The sequence below is a fragment of the Bombina bombina genome, chromosome 4 (assembly GCF_027579735.1).
Source record: "Bombina bombina isolate aBomBom1 chromosome 4, aBomBom1.pri, whole genome shotgun sequence".
Classification (NCBI taxonomy): domain Eukaryota; kingdom Metazoa; phylum Chordata; class Amphibia; order Anura; family Bombinatoridae; genus Bombina; species Bombina bombina.
Genome location: NC_069502.1, coordinates 1197929355 through 1197952871, shown reverse-complemented (window position 1 = coordinate 1197952871; position 23517 = coordinate 1197929355). Strand labels below are relative to the sequence as shown.

General features: G+C 37.7%; 1 protein-coding gene across 1 annotated transcript in view; it reads left to right on the top strand.

The window, feature by feature from the left end:
• GLP1R (glucagon like peptide 1 receptor) overlaps positions 1-23517 on the top strand; it is a 1017454-nt gene that overhangs the window by 688043 nt on the left and 305894 nt on the right. The window contains exon 9 of the mRNA XM_053712812.1: positions 22729-22789. Within this exon, the coding sequence (XP_053568787.1) occupies positions 22729-22789 (61 nt within the window). The remainder of the gene's footprint in view (positions 1-22728; positions 22790-23517) is intronic.

Sequence of the window (23517 nt, the reverse complement as noted above, 5' to 3'; positions counted from 1 at the left end):
TTTATAGTCACAGGCCTTGCATTTTCCACACGAGTGGAAACTTACAAGGTTGTTAATGGTATAAGGTTGCTTCGGTTGCATCCCCCTAATTAAAGATGGCGCTAAGATGTTTTTAAAAGAATTTAACTTCTTATACACAATTTTTGGTCTATTGGGGATTATCTTTTTAAGGATCTCATCTTTTTCAAGGATGTGCCAGTGTCTGTTGATTATTTTGTTAATCTTTTTAAAATCATTATTGTAAGAGGTTACAAAATATCGAAACATATTTTCTATGTTTTTCTCTTTCTTATTTTTATTAACAAGCAGATCTTCTCTATTTATACTTTTGATTGTTTATCGGTCTGTTTCCACCAAATCTTCTCTATACCCTTTCTCTATGAATCTATCTTTGATAAATTGCAATTGTTGTTGATAGTCTTCTGAATTACTACAGTTACACCATACTCTGTGGAATTGGGTTTTGGGTATCGCTTTGAGCCAGCTAGGGTGATGGCAATTTTCCTTATCAATGTATGTATTTGAGTCACATTTCTTAAAATGAGTCTTAGTGGCAATGTTCTTGTCTATACTCTTAATGTCAAGATCTTAAAAGACTATCTCTGTCTTATTAATGTTAGGGGTGAATGTCAAAGACAGCACATTTGAGTTTATGAATGTAAAGAATTCTTTAATTTTCTCTGTATCTCCATCCCAAATGCATATTACATCATCAATATAATGATGCCAGAGCACCAAGTTTGCACCAAATGGATTATTTTCCAAAAATACAATTAGATTAAAAAAAATCCATAAAAATGTTTGCATAACTTGGTGCAAACTTGGTGCCCATGACTGTACCGCAAACCTGTAAACAATTACCATTAAACCAGAAAAATGTATCTGTCAAAATAAAATGAATAGCTTCTAATAAAAAATCTAGCATTGTTGAGCTTAAATTAGGTTCCCTTGAAAGTCTCCATCTTATTGTTTCCAGACCTTTCTTATGTTCTATTACAGAATAGAGGGAGGTGACATCCAAAGATATCCAGGTAAAACTATCCTATCATTTCACATCTTTCAAAACCTTTAAAATATGTGTGGTGTCTTTCAGGTAAGATTTTGCCTTTTGTGCATAGTTCTGTAAATAATAATCAATAAATGAAGATAGATTTGAGGTGAGTGAATTTATGATGATGATGGGGCGTCCAGGTGGATTTATGGGGTCTTTATGCAGTTTTGGTAAAAAATAAAATGTGGGTTATTGATTCACTTATTAATAAAAAGTCAAATACTTGTTTGGAGATTAGCTCTTTGTCAAAAGTTTGTTTCAGTAGTCTCAATAATTCATTGCAATGCCCTGTTTTAGGGTTACCTTTTAACAACTCATATGTGCTTCTATCATCCAGGATCCTGTTAGATTCCTGTAGGTAAAACTTCTTGCTCATAATAATCACTCCTCCCCTTTTGTCCGTCCCTTTTATCACAATGTCTTCCCTTTTTTGTAAAGATTGTTTTATCTGCATTTCATCTTTGTTTTGATAATATTTAGTTTTGTTGGAGTTATTAAGGTTCCCTATGATCTCTTCAAAATCTCTTAAGAGTAGTTTTCCAAACACCTCCATGTTTGGGCCTTTTGAGTTGAAAGGATAAAATGTAGAAGATTTTTTAAAGGTAAATGTTTTTTAAAATGGCCACCTGGGAATCTTTGGTTATAGCAAAAAAAAGCTTGAAGCTTTATCCTTATTTAAGAAAAATCTTTTGACTGTCAATGATCTCAAATATCTTTGATTTTCTAAGAAAAAGCTGAAATGAGATTGCTTTGCTTGTTGGGGCAAATATTAACCCTTTTTTCAGGATATTACATTCCTTCAGCTAGATTATGCGTTATGAGTGAAAATGCAGCTTTATGGCTCATAACGCTGCTTTTTCCCTAACGCTGCTATTACAAGTCTTGTTGGTATAAGTGTACTGCACACATTTTTGGCCATCACGCAACGTCAGTACCACACTTTTTAAAAAGTAATTTTTCAATGGGACTCCCATAGCGCCGGTATTACGAGTTTGCCTGGGAGGCCAAAAAGTGAGCTGTATACTCTATACTTACAAGATCCGTACCGGCATCTAAAGTCAGTAGTTATGAGTTTTACGTTACAAAGCTATAGCATAAAACTCATAACTAAAGTGTTAAAAAGTACACTAACACCCATAAACTACATATTAACCCCTAAACCGAGGCCCTCCCGCATCGCAAACACTATAATAAATTTATCAACCCCTAATCTGCCGCTCCCGACCTCGTCGCCACTATTAAAATTTATTAACCCCTATTCCACCGCTCCCCGACATTGTCACCACTATAATAAACCTATTAACCCCTAAACCACCGCCCTCTCGCATCGCAAACACTATTTAAATATAATTAACCCCTAATCTGCCGTCCACCCACACTGCCGCTTTAATAAACCTATTACCACTAAACCGCAAGCCCCCCACAACGATATATACTAAAATAAATTATTAACCCCTAAACCTCTGACCTCCCACATCACTAACTCTACATAAATATATTAACCCCTAATCCTAACCCTAACGTAACCCTAACCCTGAATCTAACCCTAACCCTAACGTAACCCTAAGCCTAACACCCCCTAACTTAAATATAATTAAAATACATTTAAATAAACCTGACAATTATTAACTAAATAATTCCTATTTAAACTATAAACACTAGAAAATTAATTGCGCTATGTACTGACCCTGTATTGAATATTTCCTTGTAGTATTAAAACAAAGTGTATATATATATATATATATATATATATACGTATATATATATACACACACTTATTGTATGTTTGTGGTATACCTTATATGCTTATACAGATATAAACAAGAACAATAATAAATAAAATAGAAGGCATTGATACTGAATTGTCAAAAAAAAAAAATCTTAGGGCAGTACTCTACTGTAGGCACAATTCCTAATGGCATATTATATATTGGTGAAAACCACAGTACCTTTAATTAGTTACCCGTGTAGAGGCATTAACTTATACAGTTCCATATAGTTTTCCTCCTTGTAGTCTTTACTTTCTTGTGAAAACCCACAATATTGGATGCTAACGATGATGCTGAAAGTAGTTGAGACTTGTACTTATTAATAAGGTTTAGATGTATATTCCTTTAAATTGCAAGATGGAGTCGCAGTGCCACGTCTATGCCGCCTTAATCCAGCTAGGTTTTCCTTGAACCTTGGCTCAGGTGCAGTGACATAAGAGAGAAGGAAAGGTGCACAGGGCAAGACTCAAGTGAAAAGTTTTATTACAAATAGCTTCACACGCAAGTATTATTGCACTTACTAGAGCAAAGAATAAAAAGGCATTCGAGTGAAGCTCTATGTTCCTACAGCTCCTTGTCTCTCACGATAGGCTCAGTTGGACTGCCTTTTCTTCAGCTGTAACAGGTAATGTCTGGCAAAGTTTCCGGATCCTGTACCAGGATACTCTGTAGCCAATTTTCCTATGCTGCAGTGTATGCCATGAAGTAAATAGAATAACACATAAATTAGATCCCAATCGGTAATCTTGATGCTTTTAACAAACAAACATAAAGTGTCTTTAAATAAAAAAAGAGTAGTCCAAGTTTGCAAATCAGATCACAAACAGCAGACTCCTGATTGGAACAGCCAATTGAATGAGAGCTCAATCCTATTGGCTGATTTAATCAGCCAATAAGATGAAAGCGCAATCCTATTGGCTGATTGCAACAGCCAATAGGATTTTCCCCCTTTAATTCCTATTGGCTGATAGAAATCTTTCAGCCAATAAGAATGTAAGGGACGCCATCTTTGATGATATCACTTAAAGGGAACCTTCAGTTTACGCCGGCCACCCGAAAGAAGAGGATGCTCCACGCCGGATGTCTTGAAGATGGACCCGCTCCGTGCTGGATGGATGAAAATAATAGATGCCGTCTGTATGAAGACTTCTTCTAGCTTGGATGTGTTCTTCGCCGGCTGGATGAAGATCGAAGAGGCCATCTGGATGAAGACTTCTTGCCGCTTGGATGAGGACTTCGCCGGCTGGATAAGGATGGATTTCCAGACTTCGATAACTGTAAGTGGATTGTCGGGGGTTAGTGTTAGGTTTTTTAAAGGGTTTTTTGTGTGGTTTTTTTTTAGGTTAGGGTTTTTGGCAATTCGTAAAAGAGCTAAATGCCCTTTTAAGGGTAATGCCCATCCAAATGCCTTTTTCAGGGCAATGTTTAGCTTAGGTTTATTTAGAAAGGTTTTTATTTGGGGAGGGGTTTGGTTGGGTGGGTGGTGGGTTTTACTGTTGGAGGGTTGTTTGTATTTTTTATTGCAATGTAAAAGAGCTGATTTCTTTGGGGCAATGCCCCGCAAAAGGCCCTTTTAAGGGCCATTGGCAGTTTAGTGTAGGCTAGGGTTTTTTTCATTTTGGTGGGACTTTTTTATTTTGATAGGGCTATTAGATTAGGAGTAATTTGTTTTTATTTTTGATAATTTTGTTTTTTATTTTTTGTAATGTAGTGTTTATTTTTTTTGGTAAGTTAGTAAATTGTATTTTATTAATTTAATTTATTTCATTTTATTGTAATGCTAGGTTTTAGTGTAAGGCATTTTTTGCTCCATACCGCACTCCAACACCAGTGCTGCTTAAGTCAGCAATGAGCTGGTCGTACGTGCTCGTGCACGATTTCCCCATAGGAATCAACGGGGAGAGACGACTGAGAAAAAGTCTAACACCCGCAAAAAAGCAGCGTAAAACTCCTTAACGCAGCCCCATTGATTCCTATGGGGAAACAAAAGTTATGTCTACACCTAACACCCTAACATGAACACCGAGTCTAAAAACCCCTAATCTTACACTTGTTAACCCTAAGGTGCCGCCCCCGACATCACAGACACCTGCATTATATTTATTAACCCCTAATCTGCCGCTCCAGACACCGCCGACAACTACATTATATTTATGAACCCCTAATCTGCTGCCCCCAACATCGCCTACACCTACATTATATTTATTAACCCCTAATCTGCTGCCCCCAACGTCGCCGCCACTATAATAAACATATTAACCCCTAAACCACCACACTCCCACCTCGCAAACATTAGTTAAATATTATTAACCCCTAATCTGCCGTCCCTAACATCAACGCCACCTACTTACATTTATTAACCCCTAATCTGCCGCTCCCAACGTCGCCACCACTATATTAAAGTAATTAACCCCTAAATCTAAGTTTAACCCTAACACCCCCTAACTTAAATATAATTTAAATAAGTCTAAATAAAATTCCTATCATTAACTAAATTATTCCTATTTAAAACTAAATACTTATTTATAATATAAACCCTAAGCTAACTACAATGCAACTATTAGTTATATTGTAGCTAGCTTAGGGTTTATTTTTATTTTACAGGCAAGTTTGTATTTATTTAAACTAGGTAGAATAGTTATTAAATAGTTATTAACTATTTAATAACTACCTAGCTAAAATAAATACAAAAGTATATGTAAAATAAAACCTAACCTAAGTTACACTAACACCAAACACAACCAATCAGCCAATAGAATAGAATGCTATTGATTTGCATCAGCCAATAGGATTGAACTTCAATCCTATTGGCTGATTGCATCAGCCAATAGGATTTTTTCTACCTTAATTCCGATTGGCTGATAGAATTCTATCAGCCAATCGGAATCTATGGGTAAGAAGGATTTGTTGGAAGAGGATGCTCCACGCCGGATGTCTTGAAGATGGACCTTCTCCGAGCCGGATGGATGAAGATAGAAGATGCTGTCTGGATGAAGATTTTTGCCCGTCTGGAGGACCACTTCGCCCGACTTGGATGAAGACTTCTCCCGGGCTTCGTTGAGGACTTCGGCCCGGCTTGGATGAAGACTTCTCCCGGTAAGTCGATCTTCAGGGGGTTAGTGTTAGGTTTTTTTAAGGGTGTATTGGGTGGGTTTTATTTTTAGGTTAGGGTCTTTGGGCTTGCAAAAGAGCTAACTGCCCTTTTAAGAGCAATGTCCATCCAAATGCCCTTTTCAGGGCAATGGGGAGCTTAGGTTTTTTTAGTTAGTATTTTATTTGGGGGGTTGGTTGTGTGGGTAGTGGGTTTCACTGTTGGGGGGTTGTTTGTATTTTTTTTCAGGTAAAAGAGCTGATTACTTTGGGGCAATGCTCCGCAAAAGGCCCTTTTAAGGGCTATTGGTAGTTTAGTTTAAGTTAGGGGTTTTTTTTTATTTTTGGGGGGCTTTTTTTATTTTGATAGGGCTATTAGATTAGGTGTAATTAGTTCAAATATTTTGTAATTTGTTTATTTTTTTCTGTAAGTTAGTGGGGGTTTTTTGTACTTTAGCTAATTTAATTTAATTGATTTAATTGTTGTTAATTTAGTTAATTTATTTAATTATAATGTAGTGTTAGGTGTTAGTGTAACTTAGGTTAGGTTTTATTTTACAGGTACTTTTGTGTTTATTTTAGCTAGGTAGTTATTAAATAGTTAATAACTATTTAATAACTATTCTACCTAGTTAAAATAAATACAAACTTGCCTGTAAAATAAAAATAAACCCTAAGCTAGCTACAATGTAACTATATATATATGTTATATTGTAGCTAGCTTACGGCTAGATTTAGAGTTTTGTCTGTAACGACCCGCGTAGCTAATGCTGGCTTTTTTCTGGCCGCACCTGTTAAATAACTCTGGTATTGAGAGTTCACAGAATGGCTGCGTTAGGCTCCAAAAAAGGAGTGTAGAGCATATTTAACGCAACTTCAACTCTTGATACCAGAGTTGCTTACGGACGCGGCCCATAGAAAACAATGGGGCTGTTTGAGCTGAAAAAAAACCTAACACCTGCAAAAAAGCCGCGTTCAGCTCCTAACGCAGCCCCATTGTTTGCTATGGGGAAACACTTCCTACGTCTGCACCTAACACTCTAACATGTACCCGAGTCTAAACACCCCTAACCTTACACTTATTAACCCCTAATCTGCCGCCCCCGCTATCACTGACCCCTGCATATTTTTTAACCCCTAATCTGCTGCTCCGTAAACCGCCGCTACTTACATTATCCCTATGTACCCCTAATCTGCTGCCCCTAACACCGCCGACCCCTATATTATATTTATTAACCCCTAATCTGCCCCCCACAACGTCGCCTCCACCTGCCTACACTTATTAACCCCTAATCTGCACACCGGACCGCACCGCTATTATAATAAAGTTATTAACCCCTAATCCGCCTCACTCCCGCCTCAATAACCCTATAATAAATAGTATTAACCCCTAATCTGCCCTCCCTAACATCGCCGACACCTAACTTCAAACATTAACCCCTAATCTGCCGACTGGAGCTCACCGCTATTCTAATAAATGTATAAACCCCTAAAGCTAAGTCTAACACTAACACCCCCCTAAGTTAAATATAATTTAAATCTAACGAAATTAATTAACTCTTATTAAATAAATTATTTCTATTTAAAGCTAAATACTTACCTGTAAAATAAATCCTAATATAGCTACAATATAAATTATAATTATATTATAGCTATTTTAGGATTTATATTTATTTTACAGGTAACTTTGTATTTATTTTAACCAGGTACAATAGCTATTAAATAGTTAAGAACTATTTAATAGCTAAAATTGTTAAAATAATTACAAAATTACCTGTAAAATAAATCCTAACCTAAGTTACAATTAAACCTAACACTACACTATCAATAAATTAATTAAATAAAATACCAACAATTAGCTACAATTAAACCTAACACTACACTATCAATAAATTATTTAAATACAATATCTACAAATAACTACATTGAAATAAACTAACTAAAGTACAAAAAATAAAAAAGAACTAGGTTACAAAACATAAAAAAATATTTACAAACATTAGAAAAATATTACAACAATTTTAAACTAATTACACCTACTCTAAGACCCCTAATAAAATAACAAAGACCCCCAAAATAAAAAAAAATGCCCTACCCTATTCTAAATTAAAAAAGTTCAAAGCTCTTACCTTACCAGCCCTGAACAGGGCCCTTTGCGGGGCATGCCCCAAAGAATTCAGCTCTTTTGCCTGTAAAAAAAAACATACAATACCCCCCCCAACATTACAACCCACCACCCACATACCCCTAATCTAACCCTAACCCCCTTAAATAAACCTAACACTAAGCCCCTGAAGATCTTCCTACCTTATCTTCATCCTGCCAGGTTCACCGATCCATCCTCGGAAGTCTTGATCCAAGCCTCGGAAGTGTTGATCCAAGCCCAAGCGGGGGGCTGAAGAGTGACGTCCATCCTCGGGCTGAAGTCTGGATCCAAGCGGCGACTGAAGAAATCCATCATTGGGCTGAAGTCGGAAGTCCATCATCGGGATGAAATCTTCTATCAAGCCGCATCTTCAATCTTCTTTCTTCTGGAGCGGAGCGGAACCATCTTCTTCCAAGCCGACGTGGAACATCCTCTTCAACCGACGACTAGACGACGAATAGGATTCTATCAGCCAATCGGAATTAAGGTAGGAATATTCTGATTGGCTGATGGAATCAGCCAATCAGAATCAAGTTCAATCAGATTGGCTGATCCAATCAGCCAATCAGATTGAGCTCGCATTCTATTGGCTGTTCCGATCAGCCAATAGAATGCAAGCTCAATCTGATTGGCTGATTGGATCAGCCAATCGGATTGAACTTGATTCTGATTGGCTGATTCCATTAGCCAATCAGAATATTCCTACCTTAATTCCGATTGGCTGATAGAATCCTATCAGCCAATCGGAATTCGACGGACGCCATCTTGGATGACGTCATTTAAAGGAACCGTCATTCGTCGTCTAGTCGTCGGTTAAAGAGGATGTTCTGCGTCGGCTTGGAAGAAGATGGTTCCGCTCCGCTCCAGAAGAAAGAAGACTGAAGATGCGGCTTGATAGAAGACTTCATCCCGATGATGGACTTCCGACTTCAGCCCGATGATGGATTTCTTCAGTCGCCGCTTGGATCCAGACTTCAGCCCGAGGATGGACATCACTCTTCAGCCCCCCGCTTGGGCTTGGATCAACACTTCCGAGGCTTGGATCAAGACTTCCGAGGACGGATCGGTGAACCTGGCAGGGTGAAGATAAGGTAGGAAGATCTTCAGGGGCTTAGTGTTAGGTTTATTTAAGGGGGGTTTGGGTTAGATTAGGGGTATGTGGGTTGTAGGTTGTAATGTTGGGGGGGGTAGTGTATGGTTTTTTTTACAGGCAAAAGAGCTGAATTCTTTGGGGCATGCCCCGCAAAGGGCCCTGTTCAGGGCTGGTAAGGTAAAAGAGCTTTGAACTTTTTTAATTTAGAATAGGGTAGGGAATTTTTTTATTTTGGGGGGCTTTGTTATTTTATTAGGGGGCTTAGAGTAGGTGTAATTAGTTTAAAATTGTTGTAATATTTTTCTAATGTTTGTAAATATTTTTTTATTTTTTGTAACTTAGTTCTTTTTTATTTTTTGTACTTTAGTTAGTTTATTTCATTGTAGTTATTTGTAGATATTTTATTTAAATAATTTATTGCTAGTGTAGTGTTAGGTTTAATTGTAGATAATTGTAGGTATTGTATTTAATTAATGTATTGATAGTGTAGTGTTAGGTTTAATTGTAACTTAGGTTAGGATTTATTTTACAGGTAATTTTGTAATTATTTTAACTAGGTAACTATTAAATAGTTCTTAACTATTTAATAGCTATTGTACCTGGTTAAAATAAATACAAAGTTGCCTGTAAAATAAATATAAATCCTAAAATAGCTACAATATAATTATAATTTATATTGTAGCTATATTAGGGTTTATTTTACAGGTAAGTATTTAGCTTTAAATAGGAATAATTTATTTAATAAGAGTTAATTTATTTCGTTAGAATAAAATTATATTTAATTTAGGGGGGTGTTAGGGTTAGGGTTAAAATTAGCTTTAGGGGTTAAAAAATTTATTAGAGTAGCGGTGAGCTCCGATCGGCAGATTAGGGGTTAATACTTGAAGTTAGGTGTCGGCGATGTTAGGGAGGGCAGATTAGGGGTTAATACTATTTATTATAGGGTTATTGAGGCGGGAGTGAGGCGGATTAGGGGTTAATAACTTTATTATAGTAGCGGTGAGATCCGCTCGGCAGATTAGGGGTTAATAAGTGTAGGCAGGTGGAGACGACGTTGAGGGGGCAGGTTAGGGGTTAATAAATATAATATAGGGGTCGGCGATGTTAGGGGCAGCAGATTAGGGGTACATAAGGATAACGTAAGTAGCGGCGCTTTGCGGTCGGCAGATTAGGGGTTAATTATTGTAGGTATCTGGAGGCGACGTTGTGGGGGGCAGGTTAGGGGTTAATAAATATAATATAGGGGTCGGCGGTGTTAGGGGCAGCAGATTAGGGGTACATAAGTATAACGTAGGTGGCGGTCGGCAGATTAGGGGTTAAAAAAATGTAATCGAGTGGCGGCGATGTGGGGGGACCTCGGTTTAGGGGTACATAGGTAGTTTATGGGTGTTAGTGTACTTTATAGCACAGTAGTTAAGAGCTTTATAAACCGGCGTTAGCCCAGAAAGCTCTTAACTACTGACTTTCTTCTGCGGCTGGAGTTTTGTCGTTAGATTTCTAACGCTCACTTCAGCCACGACTCTAAATACCGGAGTTAGAAAGATCCCATTGAAAAGATAGGATACGCAATTGACGTAAGGGGATCTGCGGTATGGAAAAGTCGCGGCTGAAAAGTGAGCATTAGACCCTTTTCTGACTGACTCCAAATACCGGCGGTAGCCTAAAACCAGCGTTAGGAGCCTCTAACGCTGGTTTTCACGGCTACCGCCAAACTCTAAATCTAAGCCTTAGTGTTTATTTTATAGGTAAGTATTTAGTTTTAAATAGGAATAATTTAGTTAATGATAGGAATTTTATTTAGACTTATTTAAATTATATTTATGTTAGGGGGTGTTAGGGTTAGACTTAGATTTATGGGTTAATAACTTTAATATAGTTATGGCGACATTGGGGGCGGCAGATTAGGGGTTAATAAATGTAGGTATGTGGCGGCGATGTTAGGGATGGCAGATTAGGGGTTAATAATATTTAACTAACGCAAGGCGGGAGTGTGGTGGTTTAGGGGTTAATATGTTTATTATAGTGGCTGCGATGTTGGGGGCGGCAGATTAGGGGTTAATAAGTGTAGGTAGGTGGTGGCGATATTGGGGGCGGCAGATTAGGGGTTAATAAATATAATATAGGTGTCGGCGATCTTGGGGGCAGCAGATTAGGGGTTCACAAATATAATGTAGGTGGTGGCGGTGTCCGTAGCGGCAGATTAGGGGTTAAACATTTTATTATAGTCTTTGGATGCGGGAGGGCCTCGGTTTAGGGATTAATAGGTAGTTTATGGGTGTTAGTGTACTTTTTAGCACTTTAGTTATGAGTTTTATGTTACGGCGTTGTACCATAAAACTCTTAACTACTGACTTTTAAATGCGTTAGGACTCTTGACAGGGTAGGGTGTACCGCTCAGTTTTTGGCCTCCCAGGACAGACTCGTAATACCGGCGCTATGGAAGTCCCATAAAAAAAGACTTTACAAAATTTACGTAAGTCGTTTTGCGGTAAGGCCACAAAAGTGTGCAGTGACCCTAAACCTGCAAGACTCGTAATACCAGCGGGCGTAAAAAAGCAGCGTTAGGACCTCTTAACACTGCTTTTTTACCCTAACGCACAACTCGTAATCTAGCCTTTTGTATTTATTTTAACTATGTAGCTAGTAAATAGTTAATAACTATTTACTAACTAGTCTACCTTGTTAAAATAAATACAAACTTACCTGTGAAATAAAAATAAAACCTAAGCTAGCTACAATCTAACTACTAGTTATTTTGTAGCTAGCTTAGGTTTTTTTTTACAGGTAAGTATGTATTTAGTTTTAAATAGGAATTATTTTGTTACTAATTGTAAGGTTTATTTAGATTTATTTTAATTATATTTAAGTTAGGGATTGTTAGGGTTAGGGTTAGGGTTTAGGATTACGTTAGGGTTAGGTTTAGGGGTTAATAGCTTTAGTATAGTGGCGGCAACAGTGGGGGCAATGTTAGGGGCAGCATATAAGGGGTTATTAACTGTATGTAGGTGGCAGCGATGTTAGGGGCAGCAGATTAGGGGTTCATAAGTGTAATGTAAGTGGCGGCGATGTTAGGGGCAGCAGATTAAGGGTTAATAACTGCATGTAGGTGGCGGTGATGTTAGGGGCAGCAGATTAGGGGTGTTTAGATGTGGGGTTTATATTAGGGTGTTAGGTTTAAACGTTACTTTTTCTTTTCCCCATAGACATCAATGGGGCTGCGTTACGGAGCTTTTCATTCCGTGATCGCAGGTGTTAGGCTTTTTTTTGCCAGCTCTCCCCATTGATGTCTATGGGGAAATCATGCATGAGCACGTCAAAGCAGCGCTTGATTTCGTTGTGGTATGGAGCTCAATGCAACCATATCACCTGCACAAGCTTGCTTTTTTAAAACCTGTAATAGCAGCTCTATAGGAAGGTAAAATAACACTGAAAATGTTGCGGTCGTTAATTTCCCTATAGCGCGCAAAACTCGTAATCTGCCTGCTTGTAAATTATTTCTTTTTCCTGAGATGTTAAAGATCCCTCCCTGACTATCTTTTTCTTTATTTATCTTTTTTTCCTGTGATGGGATTCTTCCTCCCCTTCTCCCTCTGAATCTGTGTATGATCTTTCCCTTTTTCTGGGTGTGTGTGTTTGGAGAGGTGCAAATCTGTTTCTGTGAATCCAAGTGTGTTGATGTGTATTGTAATCCTTTTTCTGTGATTCTCTCCTTGTGTCTTTCTCTTTGTGTGGTTGTTGGTGGTGTTGTCTGGGTGGTGAAAAGTGTTGTTCTACTTGTGATTTTTTTTTTGTGTTGAAGTGTGGCCCCTCTAAGTTTTTTTTAACCTGAAAGACACTACACATATTTTAAAGGTTTTGAAAGATGTGGAATAAAAGGATAATTTTACCTGGATATCTTTGGATGTCACCTCCCTATATTCTGTAATAGAACATAAGAAAGGTCTGGAAGCAATAAGATGGAGACTTTCAAGGGATCCTGATTTAACCATGCTAGATTTTTTATTAGAAGATATTCATTTTATTTTGACACATAATTTTTAATGGTAATTATTATTTACAGGTTTGCGGTACAGCCATGGGCACCAAGTTTGCACCAAGTTATGCGAACATTTTTATGGATTTTTTTTTAATCCAATTGTTTTTCGGAAAACAATCAATTTGGTGCAAATTTGGTGTTCTGGCATTGTTATATTGATGATGTAATATGCCTTTGGGATGAAGATACAGAGAAAATTAAAGAATTCATCACATTCATAAACTCAAATGTGCTGTCTTTGAATTTCATCCCTTACATTAATAAGACATAGATAGTCTTTTTAGATCTTGACATTAAGAATATAGACAAGAACATTGTCACTAAGACTCATTTTAAGAAATGTGATGCAAATACATACATTGATAAGGAAAGTTGCCATCACCCTAGCTGGCTCAAAGCGATACCCAAAACCCAATTCCATAGAGTATGGCATAAATGTAGTAATCCAGAAGACTATCAACAACAGTCACAATTTATCATAGATAGATTCATAGAGAAAGGGTACAGAATAGGGAAGATCTGCTTGTTAATAAAAATAAGAAAGAGAAAAACATGAAAAATATGTTTCCCTATTTTGTAACCTCTTACAATAATGATTTTAAAAGATTAACAAAATAATCAACAGACACTGGCACATCCTTGAAAAAGATGAGGTCCTTGAAAAGATAATCCCCAATAGGACAAAAATTGTGTATAAGAAGTCAAATTCTTTTAAAAACATCTTAGCGCCATCTTTAATTAGGGGATGCAACCGAAGCAACCTTATACCCTTAACAACCGTGTAGGTTTCTACTTGTGCGCAAATAGCAAGACCTGTGATTATAAAAAATATTCAACAAAGTATTTTGTATCAACAGTTACAGGAAAGCAGTATACAAAAATGTCACTAGTTGCAAGGCCATCAACGTGATTTATCTGTTAACCTGTAACTGTGGGATACAGTACTTGGGCCAAACGTTGAGATATTTAAAGACCAGGGTCTGGGAACATTTTAAAAAGATTGATAAAAGGAAAACAGACCATGGAGTTCCAATTCATTGTAATAAATGTAAACCTAATATCAACTGGGTAGGGATTGAAAAAGTTAAACAGTCATGGGGAGGAGGCAGTATAGAATCCCTGTTATTGAAAATGGAAATATGATGGATATTTAGCCTTAAAACATATGGAGAGTGGGGACTGAATAAAGATACAAAGGTTGCAGCCTTTCTTAACAGACTGGCCCTTTAAAATCATAATTAATTTTACTATAATTATTAGGATGTCCCAATAATATTCATTTGGCCCGTTGAATATAATACTCATCCTAACAATATCTGTCCCTTTAAGTTTGTTAGCCCAGGCTGTTTAAAACAATACTGCAAGTGTTATTCTTTTAACTTTTAAGACTAACGCCTAGATTTAGAGTTTTGACGGTAAAGACCTGCGTAGCTAACGCTGCTTTTTTTCCCAGCGCACCCTTAAGACAACGCTGGTATTTAGAGTTGTCTGAGTGGCTGCGTTAGGTTCAGAAAAGGGAGCGTTGAGCAGAATTTACCTTCCCTTCAACTCTCAATACCAGCGTTGCTTATTGCAGCGGTAAGCTGGAAAAACGTGCTCATGCACGATATCCCCATAGGATACAATGGGGCTGAGCTGGCTAACCCTATCATAAATAGTATTAACCCCTAATCTGCCCTCCCGATCAGCCAATAGAATGTGAGCTCAATCTGATTGGCTGATTGGATCAGCCAATCGGATTGAACTTGATTCGGATTGGCTGATTCCATCAGCCAATCAGAATATTCCTACCTTAATTCCGATTGGCTGATAGAATCCTATTAGCCAATCGGAATTCGAGGGACGCCATCTTGGATGACGTCCCTTAAAGGAACCGTCATTCGTCGGGAGACGCCGGAAGAAGAGGATGGATCCGCGTCGGCTGCTTCAACATGGACCTGCTCCGCACCGGATGGAAGAAGATCGAAGATGCCGCTTGGATGAAGATGTTTGCCGGTCCGGATGTCCTCTTCTTGCCGGATAGGAGGAAGACTTTGGAGCCTCTTCTGGACCTCTTCAGCACCGGATGCCAGGACAGATCGGTGATACCTGTTGAGGTGAAGACAAGGTAGGAAGATCTTCAGGGGCTTAGTGTTAGGTTTATTTAAGGGGGGTTTGGATTAGATTAGGGGTATGTGGATGGTGGGTTGTAATGTTGGGGGGGGGGTATTGTATGTTTTTTTTTACAGGCAAAAGAGCTGATTTTCTTGGGGCATGCCCCGCAAAGGGCCCTGTTCAGGGCTGGTAAGGTAAAAGAGCTTTTAACTTTATTAATTTAGAATAGGGTAGGGCATTTTTTTATTTTGGGGGTCTTTGTTATTTTATTAGGGGGCTTAGAGTAGGTGTAATTAGTTTAAAATTGTTGTAATATTTTTCTTATGTTTGTAAATATTTTTTTATTTTTTGTAACTTAGTTCTTTTTTATTTTTTGTACTTTAGTTAGTTTATGTAATTGTAGTTATTTGTAGAAATTGTATTTAATTTATTTATTGATAGTGTAGTGTTAGGTTTTATTGTAGGTAATTGTAGGTATTTTATTTAATTAATTTATTGATAGGGTAGTGTTAGGTTTAATTATAACTTAGGTTAGGATTTATTTTACAGGTAATTTTGTTATTATTTTAACTAGGTAACTATTAAATAGTTCTTAACTATTTAATAGCTATTGTACCTGGTTAAAATAATTACAAAGTTGCCTGTAAAATAAATATTAATCCTAAAATAGCTACAATGTAATTATAATTTATATTGTAGCTATATTAGGATGTATTTTACAGGTAAGTATTTAGCTTTAAATAGGAATAATTTATTTAATAAGAGTTAATTAATTTCGTTAGATGTAAATTATATTTAAGTTAGGGGGGTGTTAGTGTTAGGGTTAGACTTAGCTTTAGGGGTTAATCCATTTATTATAGTAGAGATGAGCTCCGGTCGTCAGATTAGGGGTTAATAATTGAAGTTAGGTGTCGGCGATGTTAGGGAGGGCAGAATAGGGGTTAATACTATTTATGATAGGGTTAGTGAGGCGGATTAGGGGTTAATAACTTTATTATAGTAGCGCTCAGGTCCGCTCGGCAGATTAGGGGTTAATAAGTGTAGGCAGGTGTCGGCGACGTTGAGGGGGGCAGATTAGGGGTTAATAAATATAATATAGGGGTCGGCGGTGTTAGGGGCAGCAGATTAGGGGTACATAAGGATAACGTAGGTGGCGGCGCTTTGCGGTCGGCAGATTAGGGGTTAATTATTGTAAGTAGCTGGCGGCGACGTTGTGGGGGGCAGGTTAGGGGTTAATAAATATAATACAGGGCTCGGCGGGGTTAGGGGCAGCAGATTAGGGGTACATAAGTATAACGTAGGTGGCGGTCGGCAGATTAGGGGTTAAAAAAATTTAATCGAGTTGCGGCGATGTGGGGGGACCTCAGTTTAGGGGTACATAGGTAGTTTATGGGTGTTAGTGTACTTTAGGGTACAGTAGTTAAGAGCTTTATGAACCGGCGTTAGCCCAGAAAGCTCTTAACTCCTGCTTTTTTCCTGCGGCTGGAGTTTTGTCGTTAGAGCTCTAACGCTCACTTCAGAAACGACTCTAAATACCGGAGTTAGGAAGATCCCATTGAAAAGATAGGATACGCAATTGACGTAAGGGGATCTGCGGTATGGAAAAGTCACGGCTGAAAAGTGAGCGTTAGACCCTTTTTTGAGTCACTCCAAATACCGGCGGTAGCCTAAAACCAGGAGCCTCTAACGCTGGTTTTCACGGCTACCGCCAAACTCTAAATCTAGGCCTAAATTACAAAAAATAAAAAAAATTACAAGAAGTTTAAACTAATTACACCTAATCTAAGCCCCCTAATAAAATAAAAAATCCCCCCAAAATAAAAAAAATGCCCTACCCGATTCTAAATTACAAAAGTAATCAGTTCTTTTACCAGCCCTTAAAAGGGCTTTTTGCAGGGCATTGCCCCAAAGTAATCAGCTCTTTTACCTGAAAATAAAAATATAATACCCCCAACATTACAACCCACCACCCACCCCCTATTCTAACCCACCCAAACCCCCCTTAAAAAAACCTATCGCTAACCCCCTGAAGATCATCCTACCTTGAGTCGTCTTCACCCAGCCAAGCCGAATTCTTCATCGAAGGTGCGCAGAGGAGGTCCTTCATCTGGTAGAAGTCTTCATCCAGGCGGCATCTTCCATCTTCATCCATTCGGAGCGGGGCCATCTTCAAAGGAGCCGACGCGGAGCCATCCTCTTCAACCGACGACTTCCAGACGAATGAAGGTTCCTTTAAGGGATGTCATCCAATATGGCGTCCCTTCAATTCCGATTGGCTGATAGGATTCTATAAGCCAATTGGAATTAAGGTAGGAAAAATCTGATTGGCTGATTCAATCATCCAATCAGATTGAAGTTCAATCCGATTGGCTGATCCAATCAGCCAAACTTATTGAGCTCGCATTCTATTGGCTGTTCCAATCAGCCAATAGAATGCAAGCTCAATACGATTGGCTGATTGCATCAGCCAATCGGATTGAACTTCAAGAAGGGACGCCATCTTGAATGACGTCCCTTAAAGGAACCTTCATTCGTCGGGAAGTCATCAGTTGAAGAGGATGGCTCCGCGTCGGCTCCTTTGAAGATGGCTTCCTCTCCGGATGGATGAAGATTGAAGACGACGCCTGGATGAAGACTTCTACCGGATGAAGGACCTCTTCTGCGCACCTTGGATGAAGAATTTGGCTCGGCTGGGTGAAGACGACTCAAGGTAGGATGATCTTCAGGGGGTTAGCGATAGGTTTTTTTACGGGGGGTTTGGGTGGGTTAGAGTAGGGGTATGTGGGTGGTGAGTTGTAATGTTGGGGGGGTATTGTATTTTTATTTTCAGGTTAAAGAGCTGATTACTTTGGGGCAGTGCCCCGCAAAAAGCCCTTTTAAGGGCTGGTAAAAGAGCTAATTACTTTTGTAATTTAGAATAGGGTAGGGCATTTTTTTATTTTGGGGGGATTTTTTATTTTATTAGGGGGCTTAGATTAGGTGTAATTAGTTTAAACTTCTTGTAAAAAATTTGTATTTTTTGTACTTTAGTGTTTGTTTGTTTTTGTATTATAGATTAGTTTGTTTAATTGTATTTTAGTTTAGCTAATTGTAGTTAATTTATTTAATTAATTTAATGATAGTGTAGTGTTAGGTGTATTTGTAACTTAGGTTAGGATTTATTTTACAGGTAATTGTGTACTTATTTTAACTAGGTAGCTATTAAATAGTTATTAACTATTTAATAGCTAGTGTACTTAGTTAAAATAAATACAACGTTGCATGTAAAATAAATATAAATCCTAAAATAGCTACAATGTAACTATTAGTTATATTGTAGCTATCTTAGGGTTTATTTGATAGGTAAGTATTTAGTTTTAAATAGGAATAATTTATTTAATTATAGGAATATTATTTTGTTTAATTAAAATTATATTAAACTTAGGGGGGTGTTAGAGTTAGGTTTAGGGGTTAATAACTTTATTATAGTAGCGGCGACGTTGCGGGTGGGAGATTAGGGGTTAATAATTGTAGGTATGTGGCGGCGATGTTAGGGAGGGCAGATTAGGGGTTAATAAAATGTATTATAGTGATGGCAAGGCTGGAGTGTGGCGGTTTAGGGGTTAATACATTTATTATAGTGGCGGCGAGGTCCGGTCGGCAGATTAGGGGTTAATAAGTGTAGTTAGGTAGCGGTGACGTTGGGGGGGTAGATTAGGGGGTAATAAATATAATATAGGTGTTTGCGATGTAAGGGGCAGCAGATTAGGGGTTCATAGCTATAATGTAGGTGGAGGTGGTGTCGGGTCGGCAGATTAGGGGTTAAAAAATTTTATTAGAGGGTTGGCGATGTGGGGGGGGGGCTTCGGTTTAGAGGTACATAGGTAGTTTATGGGTGTTAGTGTACTTTATAGCACAGTAGTTAGGAGCTTTATATTCCGGCGTTAGCCCATAAAGCTCTTAACTACTGACTTTTTTTGGCGGTAGGAGTCTTGTCGGTAGAGGCTCTACCGCTCAGTTCTTCCAAGACTCCAAATACCAGCGTTAGGCAAATCCCATAGAAAAGATAGGATACGCAATTGACGTAAGGCGATCTGCGGTAGCCTGGAGTCGCGGAAAGCAAGGGAGCGGTAGACCCTTTCCTGGCTGACTCTAAATACCAGCGGGCAGTAAAAAGCAGCGTTCGGAACCCTTAACCCTGCTTTTGACAGCTAACGCCAAACTCTAAATCTACCCGTTAGTGTTTCTTTATACTAAAATCTCTTTGTTCAATAGGTTTTTTGTTCAATAGGTATTTAGATATTGCCAACGTCATTTGTTACCCTTTAGTATTAAGTTACAACTTATACCAAAATTTCTATCTTTTATTTTGGTAATTTTGAACCTTTAGGGAGTTAGATCACTTTATAATGAGACTTGTTTAAGACTGTGCATGATTTGTTTAAGATTTTACCAAATGCTTACGTTGGTTATATGCTTTTTAATGCTTGAGCTTTTCTAATATGTATTTTTTCTTATTTCTTTACGTCTGATAATAGTGAATTGTTTCTCTTTACTGATCATATAAAAAGTTGGTGTCAGCCCTATAGAATCAGTCCAGGATTAGACCCAATTGCTAGAGTGATAATTGACACACACGCTAGCACACTGAGAAAAACCCAGGACATGGCCCAGTCAGGAAAGTAAAAGTTAGTATGCATGAAAAGAAATGGAGAACAAATGATGCAGGGCCACGGGAAGCAGGATACTTGATGAGGAGTTTGGTGAGTACTGAAGCTTTAAAGCAGGCAGTGGATATTCTGTTAGAGTGGTCAGCAGGCAAAGCAGAGGTCAGTATCACATTAAAGCAGGCAGTGGATGTTCCGTTAGGTTGACCAGACAAAGCAGAGGTCAGTATTACTTTAAGGCAGGCAGAGGATATTCCGTTGGAGTGGTCAAGCAAAGCAGAGTCAGTATCACTTTAAAGTAGGCAGAGGATATTCTGTTGCAGTGGTCAGGCAAAGCAGAGGTCAGTATCACTTTAAAGTAGGCAGAGGGTATTCTGTTACAGTGATCAGGCAAAGCAGAGGTCAAGGTCCCTTTAAGCAGGTTTGAGGATATTACAACAGAGTAGTCAGGTAAAGCAGAGGTCGGTAACACTTGAGACAGGCAGAAATAGAGCGTACACTCACATATGCAAACAAAGCCAGGAAGCAGGAAGACAATCCGACAAACGGGCCCCAAGGAAAGGTCCCGCCGGAGATTTAAAGGGCCATGACATCATCAGGGCATGTAAAAAGGAAGACCGCGTCACGTTACTAGGCAAAGTGACATGACAGGAAGAGAGTAAACAGATCCATAAGCCGCAGCGACATGGCATTGATCGGGATCATGACAGCGCCCTCTCCTCAAAGACCCCTCCAGGGGATAGGACTGGGCTTGGAAGGATGAGCCCTATGAAAAGCCTTGATCAAAACAGGAGCATGAACCTGATGGGCTGGTTCCAAAGAACGGTCTGTGACAGGGTAGCCTTTCCAGTGGATAAGATAGTACAAAATCTTGCCACAAAGTTTGGAATCTATTATATGACTGACTTCAAACTCAGGTTGTCTTTCGACTAGAAGAGGTGGAGGATTGGTTTTTGGTTTGGAATATTTATTGTGGATGACCGGCTTAAGTAACGTGATGCAGCAGGAAGAGAATAGACAGATCCAGAGCCGCGGCAACATGGCAATGATCGGGATCATGACAGTTGGACTATCATACCAATTCTGTACTTAGCAAACACTGAGAAATACCATGTCTAAGACAGATTAATGTGATTAGCCCTGAATGACGTAACCATCACATGATCAGAAAAGTGAGTGGACCTATTTGAGATGGTTTCGTATTAGCCTACTCGTTTGAGAGCTTAACAACCAAGACCTCTAATATTGAAAGAAGGATAGTCATATGATTTTGAAAGTTCACCATTGATTGGTTATTTTCTGTACTAAATTGTCAACATATTTTTTACGCAATGTCTATTTATCTCATTGCTTTCTTTATTGGATAAATTGTACACTCAGATTAAAACTGGTTACACCGGAACTAGTGCATATTCTGAGAGGTCAGTAGTTTACTCAAAATAATTTATTTCAGGATAAGGTCCTTTTGAGATGAAAAGTAAATTTGAATGTATGGTAATTAATGACACCTGAAATGTTAAAATCTTTTGCTGGAATCCTCTTTAGAATGGAAGCTTATTTTGTTATGAAGTGTCAGCAGGTAAATGTATTTTTGTTCACTGGCATACTTGATTACAATTTAGACTTTCATTTACACCTCCTAACAAAACTGGATAGTGATAGGTACAGCCCTGATGTAAACCAGACTCAGCACACCTGTGAATGGGTGTGGTCTGGGAAAGGTATACAAGGCTGATGGCTATAAATATTTTGTACAACAATGGTAGGCTATTACAACTTGCTTTGACCTGTATTAATTTTATGCTCTTGATAAAGGCCAAAACACGTTGAGCTATATTTGAGCTATATTTTAATAAACTCTGAAGCTGCATCTGAAGACACCATTGTGATGATTTTTAATAAAAAGCTGATTTAAATTGATATCTTGTGAGTATAACCTGTGTGTGCGCCTACAATACTGCATTGTGAGCTTTTTATTTTGGAGGTGGAAGAAGCCAGGTTCTAAGATGAAAAGAACAGCTTGTATTCCCAGGGGTGACACAGCGCCGCTACTTTCGATAGTTCTTGTTTCTGGATACGGTTTGGGAGAAATGGGGCTGGCAGCGAGCATCTGAAGGGATGTGTTAGTTAGCTTCATACTTTACTGCTATCTATTAGAATGTTATATAAAAATTTGAAATTCGATTAGAGCGAACAAATATATCAACAATTGTTTAAAAATTCAAATTTTTAGAAACATTTGTAAATCCCTAATTACACATCATATGCGAGCCTTAAACAGCATCTTACAGAGATGGAGGAATACTTAAAGTATGTCATGAGATCAGCATTTCTACAAATAATACTAAACAATTTAAGGTTATTAATTATGAACAGGGCGTACACACTCTACACAGAAAAAATGTATTATAGAAAATAATGGACAAGTAAATGGCATGTGAGGTTTAACAGAAAAGAAAACTAAAATTATGCGTTGGTCAAGCATGTTGATATTACCTAAAAACAATCTTTCAATAACTAATGTTCATCTAGCATTTAGAGGACAATCTTCGCCATGCAAAAGTTACATTTTTTTCTTTTTTGTTCATTGTACACAGTACAACATGAGCTATAACTCTTTTTTAATTTTTTTTTATTATTATTTCATTGTGTAGCAGGTTTTTAAGATACCATAGTTTTTCCGTACAGATCCTATCATTCAATTCATTCCATTAAGATCTCAGCCAGCATCTGTCATATTATTAGCTTTTCTCAATAATGTGTTTTAATGTGTGACTGTCACTATATTTCTCTTTTCTTGCAGGTGTTCCAATGCTATTTGTTATCCCATGGGGCATTGTCAAGTACCTTTATGAAGATGATGGGTTTGTTCTTGTTAAAAATTTCTATACACACAATGAGCATATCCCCATAGCATGTTATACTTATCAGTGTATATATATATATATATATATATATATATATATATATATATATATATATATATATATATATATATATATATATATATATATATATATATAGTAATAGTTATAGTGTGTGTGTTTTCACATTTGTATATCTGTGTTTCTATTAACCTCTAATTTTTAAAATTGTATTATTATGTATTATGTATCTTAAACCATCCCATGCCAAAGCAAAACTCTCTGTTAGGATTTTGTTCACATTGATGACTTTAACATTTTCCTATATAGGTTTATAGTAATATCATATTGCTCTATCTGTCCTACCTATAATATTATATTGACCTACTTAATGGTTGCAAGTTTTCATACCATTTTATGACTCAAAAAGAGCATACAATCTTAAGAACATTTTCAATTTACTGATTTGCTATTATTAAATTTATTTTGTTATTGGTAATAATCTGACATGTAACCAGGTAGACAACAAATTGCGTTTAACAGGTATGATATCCATTCATTGAACACTTCCTACCAGTCTTAGGATGATAAAATGCAGATCCTCTGATCATATTACTGCAACACAAGCATCTTAAACAAGGATAATATCCCTCATTTTTACTAGTGATGTTCCATTGTTTGCAAGCCCTAGAGGTTGAGCCAATATCTGCTTTAATTAATTTTCATTG